At 31.6% G+C, this 9,185-nt stretch overlaps 1 protein-coding gene across 1 annotated transcript; it reads right to left on the bottom strand.

The window, feature by feature from the left end:
- Positions 1-299: 299 nt before the first annotated feature.
- Positions 300-7,753, bottom strand: LOC134711274 (mitochondrial import receptor subunit TOM20 homolog). Its single transcript, XM_063571798.1, has 5 exons — positions 7,569-7,753; positions 6,377-6,432; positions 2,316-2,397; positions 1,414-1,556; positions 300-442 (listed from the first exon to the last, which is right to left on the bottom strand). Exons 1-5 carry the CDS (start codon positions 7,690-7,692, stop codon positions 383-385), a joined length of 465 nt encoding a protein of 154 aa, XP_063427868.1. The 5' UTR covers positions 7,693-7,753; the 3' UTR covers positions 300-382.
- Between the last annotated feature and the right edge of the window lie 1,432 nt (positions 7,754-9,185).

Below are 9,185 nucleotides of genomic sequence, written 5' to 3'. Positions count from 1 at the left end.
GCCCCCCTATGTTGAGCTTTCTGCAACAGAAGTTGGAAACTAAATGTCTTCAGGCAACACTGCCGACGACAAGGATGTGATACCAATATATGAACGCAAAATTTGTTTGCGGTCTTTTAAAAATAGCAGGCCTCCTTCATTTTAAAAACAAGAATCTTAGCAAGTTTGATTAAATGTTGTGAGTCATGAATGCACCTGAGAGTGATCCATGTGTGTTGTTTGACTCTGGCAGTCCAGCTACACAAAAATCAGTGTCTTCTTTTTCATTACAATAGATATGAATTAAAAACACCATACAATACATTCTATTTTGTATTTTATATAAAATATTTATAAGTTTTTGATCACACAACGGAATACTATCACATCAATTGGTCCTGCCTTACTCCACATCGTCCTCTTCTAAATTCTTTATTGTAGGTCCTTTACTAAGACTTAACCGCTGAAACAAATATAAAGACTTTAACATTGATCTGCAAGGGAGCAGGAATTCTAATCTTAATGGTAATATTTTTAGTTATGACTGCAACATGTCATAGTGTTCATGGATTTTCTGTTCCATGTGAGGCATGATTATTGAAAACTTTCAGTCCCTTACATCATGTATAATGAATCTATACAAGTAATGCAAAATCTGTTTCCTTTTATTTATCAACATCATTACACCATTTGTTCAAGTGAGATAGTTTGTGCTTAGAAACACATTTCTGTGTGTACTACAATGGTTGAGTGTGAGTAGCTTCTTTATCGTCCTGAATATGCATGAAATATTTGCCACTGGACATTAAGCAACCAACAATAACTCATTTATTCTTTATTCCAAGATAACCTGTAATAATTTACAGTGGATATCTCCTAATATAAACTAAATGTCATTACTATTTAATATGTTGGTAGCAACAGAATTCCCAGAAAAAACTTTATTACTCTTATGGTTTATTGTGGGTTATATATTTTTACAAGGTTTACTGTGGCCAGTGTGGGATTTGTCATTATGTCTGAATATTCTGACCTGGTTTACTGTTGGTACCTACATGCTCATTAACATTTGCATAGTTAACTCACATTTTCGTCTGAAGATAAGAACCTTGTTTTACTGTCGGTTATTCCTTTATGCCTTGTAATCTCAAATTTTATATTTGAAGATACAGACCTAGTTAACTGTTGGTTATTCCTGTTTGCCTTATAACACTTACTGTGGATTCATTATTATTCGTTCTATATCAATATTTGTGGATTTGGTGGGAACAGATAGACCACGAGTTAAATGTTCAACATATAGCAAATTCGGCATAGGCGTGTATGCGGTTTCAGGAAAACCATGAATTTCCACGAAAATTGGTACCCACGAAAATAAATGAATCCTCAGTATACAACTAACTCATATTTTTGTCATTATATATCTATACTAACCTGGTTTACTGTTGGCAGTTTCTGGATGAGTAATTGGAACACTTGTGGTGGTAATGTTTGTTGTAAGACTTGTAGGAGATGTTGAGGTTGTCCACAAACTGCTACAGCAACACTCAGATGTTCTACTCCCTCTTCGATTTCTCCTGTAAACAGTAAAACATAGTATGTGATTACGTGTGTAAACATGAAATTTGATTTTGATTTTCTGTGTTTATACGCCATTTTCAGCACCACTTTTGGGCTATTTCATGGCCGCCAGTTTGAAAACCAGTGTGGATTAACATACAAAGCTGCATTAAAATTGTTGTAACTTGAAGGAACATCTTTCAATTATCTTGCATTTTTCTTAATATGTTTATTACACAAGTTGTTTATAACAGACACAATTTTACTTTATACTAATTTCATTACTTAATATTAAATGACTTTTTGCAAGGTACAAAATTCTGAATACATCAAACAAAATTTATGCTTTTTTCCCATTGGCAGACCAAATTTTCTGCTTTTCATTTAAATCAACCCACTTTGCACAAGTTGCCTATATGATGTAGTTAGGTTTAATCACTGTAAATTACTGAAGATTAAAACTATAATAATTGATTAAAAAATGACTGCTTGACATCTTGTTTAATTCATTTCTAAATGCTGAGTTGCTCAAAAGTTTTCAGACAGTCTATCAAAATACCTGTAAACTGTTCTAACACGTCTATCTTTTACTCCTAAATGCCATTTGCTTGGCAAAGAAGCAGTCAAATTATATATCCAAAACTATGGTTTTATTAGGCCATGGATGGAACCATGGACATACAGTATCTAATTCCAGAATGAAATGTATTCAATGTCATAAATAAAATTTGTTGTTAAAAAGGTTTAAAGATATAGATTATTATTAACAATTATACCTTGTGCTAACAGATCTTCTCCTATTTGTACTTCTTGTAAAAAGAATTTCTGCATAGCCTCTGGACTACTTAAATCAGGTAACTGAAAATATAATAAAACATTAATAAAGAACAAAGGAACACTGGTGCCCAATCAAAAAAACAATACAAACTACATGCATTGTGAAGTAAGAAAATTGAGAAATGTGACAAACACTCTTTGAGAGTACAAATAAATTTGATACTATTCTAAAATGGAATATCAGGTGTATATTAGATCTTTGGACTTAATCTTTTTGTTATTTGTTTTTTATGCTTAAAGGGAAACTTCGCAAAAAAATCAAAAATTGATATTATGTTCATTCTGTATAAAAATGCTCAAATTCATGAATATTAAAGTTTTATTCTGCTAGATAAGAGATCACCATAGATTTTAAATTTAGAGTATCAATTCTCTCCGGTCGGCCATTTTGTTACCTTCTATGATTTGCACCCAAGATATGTCTAAGGACCAAAACTACAGTAACCCGATGTAGTCGTAATTGCGTGTCGATATCTTGTCAATCGTACGGTTGTTTTATCCGACTAGTTAACTATAACTAAGTTGATACGGAAAATTTTCTTATCTTTTTTTTTTAATAACCATGATCTGTTATTTTTAACAATAATGATAATATTGGAATTAGTTAAAAAGTAAAAATTTAAAATCATAAATAAGTGTTCCGTGAAACTTGAATTGTTTTCGGAAATCTAATTAGTTCATAATTCTTTTATGTAATAAACTTTATTCAAATAAATTAGGATCTTCGCTCCACTGATCACCTGCATGGCTAAAGGTATTACTCCCAAAGGTATTGCAGGGGGTGTGACACGTCCAGGTATTCAAGCGATTTCCTGTCGAGCTTGCAAATTCATGCATCGTTTCACTTCTTAGGGTATTGATCAGTGTACACGGCCGATAACTTATAACCAGAGACATATAATACAAAAATCTCTGTTACATGTATAACTTTCCATTTTGAACTATTAGGTGTATAATATGCATCTCTATCTTGCGTGTCCGAAAGTGATATTATATACTAGTCATTACTAAACTCATACGCTTGTTTATGAATAAAATTTCTGGTGTAAAGAAAATTATTTATAAAAATATAGATAATACCTAAAAATAAACAACAGATTTGATGAAATAAAAATCTATATACATATTTTTTGTCAATGGTGAAGGACAGATCGGACCATACCAGAAATTTTGATTTAAAAAAATGTACGCACTTGTCGACCATTCGTATATACGCCAGGATAAAAAGTTACGGAACTATAGCGCAAATTCAAATATATACATGTATACATTGTACATAAGAAAGAAACATACATTTTGTGTAAATTGGGGTAAAAGTTTTGTTAGTAGACTAGTCCACGTATGCCAACAGTATGTAATCATCAAATGTCAAAAGACTATTGTATACCAAAAGAAGAAGAAGAAGAGATTTAAATACAGGTTGATATATAACTTTCTTTGGCTCATCGAAGTTATGGACATTTATATATCAATTAGATTGTTCTCGAATAAAGGAAGGAATTCGTCATCATCACAATTGTTCCGACATGCATGTTATTATATGTACGCAACTGGACGTACACTAATAATCCCTAAGGGATGTGAATATTTTCTAGGAAAACTTTAGAGTATCAAAGTTTCAAACCAATTTCGGGATATATTTTCTTTCTTGATATTCAATGACAGCAATTTAAAGAACAAACTGCTTGTCCGCTTTATGGGTAATCTTGCCAGTTGAAACAGACTTATAATAACATTAAACGATAGGGAAAGATGACATTTAATTCGTTCTGGTTTTTTTTTTATACATTGTTGGTCAAATAGCTAAAGTATTATATATAGTTGGGCCCGATATAGTTACGATGTGAGACGATGACTATTTTGTTAAGGACATTCCCGATTATGTATAAATTTTGTTGATGTTTTTCACACTTGAAAAGCATATACCGGGGGGTATGTTCGTAAATTTCGATTCCATTCCAAAAAGATTCTTAAATTTTCTGTCAATTTTTTTTTTTAAATTTATCAAATATCTGAAGTATTCGTGCGTTGGGAGATTTGAAATATTTTGATGAAAACATTAATTCCTAAAAAGGTAATTAAAGATAACTTTGGATGGACTAAATTATATAATTGCAATTGTTAATGATCTGTTTGAAATATTCAAGGCTGCCGATCCTAATCTAAGATAGTACAATTTTTAGTTCATACACTCGTGATTAGAAGGCTATTTTATTTATGAATTTATACTTCAATTAAAATAATTAAGTATTTTATCGTTACTGAATTAATCAAAAGCCATAATTCATTTAAAAGTAATCTTATCATGCTTATGCAAAATATAAAAATATGCAACAGCTATCCAGTTATTGTGCGACCTTATTATTCCCGTTAATTTTTTTTTTTTTTACATTTCTGAAGGGACGTCTTTAAGTCCTTGATTTCTGTGTCTAAAACTTTGACTGACTCCCGTTTTCAATTCATACGAAATGTTGTTCACACCTTCAAGCTAGCAAACCGTGACATCTAGATTTCACTGAATGAGGATCAAAGGATTTAGAATTATATAATGCTAATCCTTTAATTACCTTGAGTTAACCGACGCACTCAACATTCTTTAGGTGTCACAAACAATACACATTTTATTTCCACCGTACAAGTAATTGAAAACGTTTGCTGGAATGAAGCAAAAAGGTCAGAATACAAACGTGTATTTTTATTGCACTATAGATCATGTCAATTTCATATGTTTGTTTATTTTTAGAAAAAAATCATAAAAATGTTCTATTGTATGAATTAATTTTATTATTAAGATTCGTTTTAAAATATCCACACGATCTAATTTTAAAAGTTGCATGGCTATCACTTATTTTTCGTTGGTTAATAGCTACACCAAAAGTCGTCGATGCGCTTTAAATCGCGTTATTAGATGGTTAACGAACAAGACTTAAATGAGATATTTTCACTCCCGGCATGCATCAAAGACTTAAACTACGTCACATAAGTCAGGGAGTTTCAAGAAATAAAATTAATAATTCCCAAGTTTCTCCTTTATTAGATTTCATATCAAAATAAAACTTGGTGAATATGTTTTTTATGGTATTATGAAACAATAAGATGAAAAGTGAAAAATCGCGAATTATCCCTTTAATGTATACCATTCAAATTAGTCAAGCTCTTTACAAATTAAATGGTTTGTTCAGTTTGTTTTCATGTTTGTGTTATTACACCACTGTCCTAGACTCCCAGGTTATGGAAGGATTGAGTTCTTATTGTTAACCCTTTCCTCAATGGGATTTTTTATACTTGTTTCGCATAGGATTTTTTTTTAATAAAATGCTTTGAAGTATTAGGGCATTTCAAAAAACAAATATTTCAGCAAGGAAATTTAAGTCAGATATTCTAATGAATATCCTTTTAATATTGGATACAAATTTTTATCAAGTCTAATGCAGACATTTCTTGTCGGAGTGTTTCCACTGAGGTACTACACAGGCGTCAAAAGGCATCATTATTGAGGAAAGAGTTAAAGGACATAAAGTAGCCTGTACCTAGTCTTTGTCCTTCCATTATTATCTATGGATAGTTGTCAATGACAATAATACCACATTGCTTTATTTTTATTTATTAATTTCAGAGAAGTTGGTAAAAATTGTAGATCAACTTGACCATTACCTGATTGTTAAGACTATTTATCTTGAAATGTTTTCTAAATCTAAAAAATGTACATTGTATCAGGCCTAAAATAAAATATTGTTTGTTTCCCCAATCCTGACCGACCCTGCAAAAACAGTGCTACTCATAAAATTTTATTGTCAAAACTAGGTCAATCGTCATTTTATTTATTTCCAATTTCCTGGCTTGCCGGATTGTACGATATTGTTCAAGCTTTTAGGAGAAATAAAATTATTTCCCTACCTACCTACATGTACCACCACCTGGCTTGGCAGGGTCAGGATTGGGGAAACAAACAATATATTAATTTAGGCCTCATGTAAAACATGTATATCAATAAGCTCACCTGGACATTAGTTTTACCACCACCTTGCTTTTTATTCTGTGATGCTCGACTTCTTTCTGAAATTATATGTTAATGATTAATTAATGGTCTTGACAAGAAGAAAATGGTGCATGATTTTACAAAGTAGCAATATTTAAGATACGCCAGCGGATATGATCATTGATGATATTCCAGAGCTTCTTTTCCTATCAAGATGTCCTTAAAAGTCTTGATAACAGACTGCTGCTACAGTACAACAATGCATATCAAAGTAATTGATCGATTAGTGTTTACCACTTTAAGGTACTTTTGGGCTTTTTGTTGACAATTAGTTTTTATTGGTTGAAAAAGCCTGAGTGCCAAGAGAGAACAACCAACACAATCCTAAGGCAGCAAAACAACGATCCTAGTCCATTAACATGTATAAAGATCACGACCATGTAGAGCAGGATCTACTTACCACTCCAGATTAACTGTTATCACCCCATGTTTATGAACTCATTTTTTAAAAAAGTTTTTTATGTACTAAGTGCTTTGTCAAATTATGTTTGTAGACTAAAATAATATCATGATATTGACTCACTTTATTTCATGGGCACGTTACTTCTTTGTATATTCAGTCGGGTTCCAGAGGTCTTCTCCAAGGGTTGAAACCCACCTTTTTTTGACAATCAATGCATTTGAACTTTTGAATATGGACAAGATATGGCATTTTTAGACTAGATCTATTCATCTTAATTATGGAATAATTATTGGATTTTTCATTGGCAAAGATTTATATGTTCAACAAGAAAAGGCGAAAAAAAAAGTTTGCACAGAAAAAAAAACCATAGCCCCCCCCCCCCCAAAAAAAAATCAAATGGTTGCTGCCTCAGTTCATTGTATTTCTGTCAAGTTCACAGGCACTTGTTTCTGTCAATGTGCGGTTTACTATCCATACCAGTACAAAAAAAATACCTTGTGTTTTTTTTGTACTGGTATGGATAGTAAATCGCACATTGACAGAAACAAGTGCCTGTGGTCAAGTTACTCAAGTTCAACATGAAAAAATTATGCATTACTTTTAAATAAGACACACATCAAATTTCTTAACTCATGAATCATGTATGTTAAAAATTAAAGGTGCATCCTATTTTCTTACGTAATTACCACATTGTCATTGACAGTTGTAACTGACATGACTGAGATAAAATATTTGTACTCTCAAACATACTTTCTTTTAGTTTTCTTTTGAAATCGGGATCACTTCTCCTTTTTCTATCAAAATAGATGCAATATCCTAAAAAACATAAGCTTCCAGCAGCAGCAGCTATGCCTATTGATGATCTTGAAAGCATTTTTCCCAACACACGAGTTTGCTGCCTAACACTGTCATAAAGGGAGATAACAAAAAAATCAACGTCAATTGTTTACTTGAATAACAATCTAAAATGTACATGAGTTAAAACGTTCTAAAGACTAATACTGTAACTTTAATACTGGACTTTCTCCAGTAAAGGAGTACATCAAATGAATCCTCTACCAGAAAAGTCTACATATTTAAATAGATCCTAATAAACATAATCCATAAACAAATAAATAGCAAAGCTTTAAGATGCCCAATACTAAACATGATTAAGTGGTATTCATTTATGGACGACATTGGATGCTGCATTACACAGGCACTTGTCTCAGAAAAAAAATTACCTATATACCGTGTTATATTAAGGTATATAGGTAATTTTTTTTTCTGAGACAAGTGCCTTTGCTGCATTACCAGAGAAATAGACTTCTGCTCAAACACATGTATGAGAACATTGCAGGGTCTTTATTGCTTTTAATGTTAGAACTTGTAATTCTCTTCACTGCTTGTCTATAACAACCTTAAAAAGACCTTTCTGTTAGACCTTATTATTTGTGATGTTTGTTTATTATTCTTGAAAATTAGGTTTTTATTTCTATCCAAAATTACTTTATTAACTAGACTGTTATAGTAGTCTCTATTCATATCTTTAAGACATATTTTTTTATACCGATTTTTCAAAAAATTATAAACCTAACTTATAATTTTGAATATTGAAAAGCTATTTTTTTCATTCTAAAATATAAAATGAAGCTGTGGTCAGATTGTTTGTTTTTTTTTTCAAAGGAGTTACATGTGTTTTGTCGTTTTTTTGTTTGTTTTTTTTGTTTGGTAAGCTGCATACCTCTTCTTGAATCAACATTTTTCTGCATGATAAATTAAGTAAGAACAAACGCTGTGGCCACACAGCTGTTGGAAATGTAATATTGTGTACTCCCATATGATTTAATGGTGTTTCAATCCATTTATTCACAGATTTGTAAGTCTAAGCTGTGGTGACCAAATTTGATAGAAATTAGGTTCAATATGCAGAAGAAAGGGGCTTCCTGAATATTTCCTACCTTCAAAGGCGTCAACAATCATATACTCAAAATGCTGTCTCCTGTAAGAAGCAGGATTTCCAGATGTATTGATTTGAAAGATATTGGCCATCCAAGAAACATTTTTAAAAGTTTGCATTCAACTTGCCATGCAGATTCAGGAATGAAAATATTTCAGGCAATTACAATGATGAAATAATTCTGTAAACCAAATATAGGTGTCTTATCACTCATACCTGAAAAATCAGGTGCACAATAAACCCATTTTTTTCTCACCTCATCAATACAAAATATAAATATCCTTCAAAGAGGGTTACTTGATTTGTAGTCCTTGACATCATTTCATGGATAACAGAAACATAGTTTTCATAGTTCGGTCCGTTTCTCAATTATAAATTTCCAAACCATACAAATGAGGTCTTTGGTAAGGGGCATTTGCAAGGAGGAA

The sequence above is a fragment of the Mytilus trossulus genome, chromosome 3, assembly GCF_036588685.1.
Source record: "Mytilus trossulus isolate FHL-02 chromosome 3, PNRI_Mtr1.1.1.hap1, whole genome shotgun sequence".
In the NCBI taxonomy this organism is placed as follows: domain Eukaryota; kingdom Metazoa; phylum Mollusca; class Bivalvia; order Mytilida; family Mytilidae; genus Mytilus; species Mytilus trossulus.
The sequence above is the reverse complement of the archived record's forward strand: the minus strand, read 5'-3'. Positions and strand labels throughout refer to the sequence as shown.

Excerpts from the sequence above, each read along its gene's own strand:
- LOC134711274 (XM_063571798.1), bottom strand. The coding sequence starts at position 7,692 with ATGCTTTCAAGATCATCAATAGGCATAGCTGCTGCTGCTGGAAGCTTA. Across the intron at positions 2,398-6,376 it reads GTGGTAAAACTAATGTCCAG|TTACCTGATTTAAGTAGTCC; the intron begins GTGAGCTTATTG and ends TTATATTTTCAG. Across the intron at positions 1,557-2,315 it reads AGAAGATCTGTTAGCACAAG|GAGAAATCGAAGAGGGAGTA; the intron begins GTATAATTGTTA and ends TACTGTTTACAG.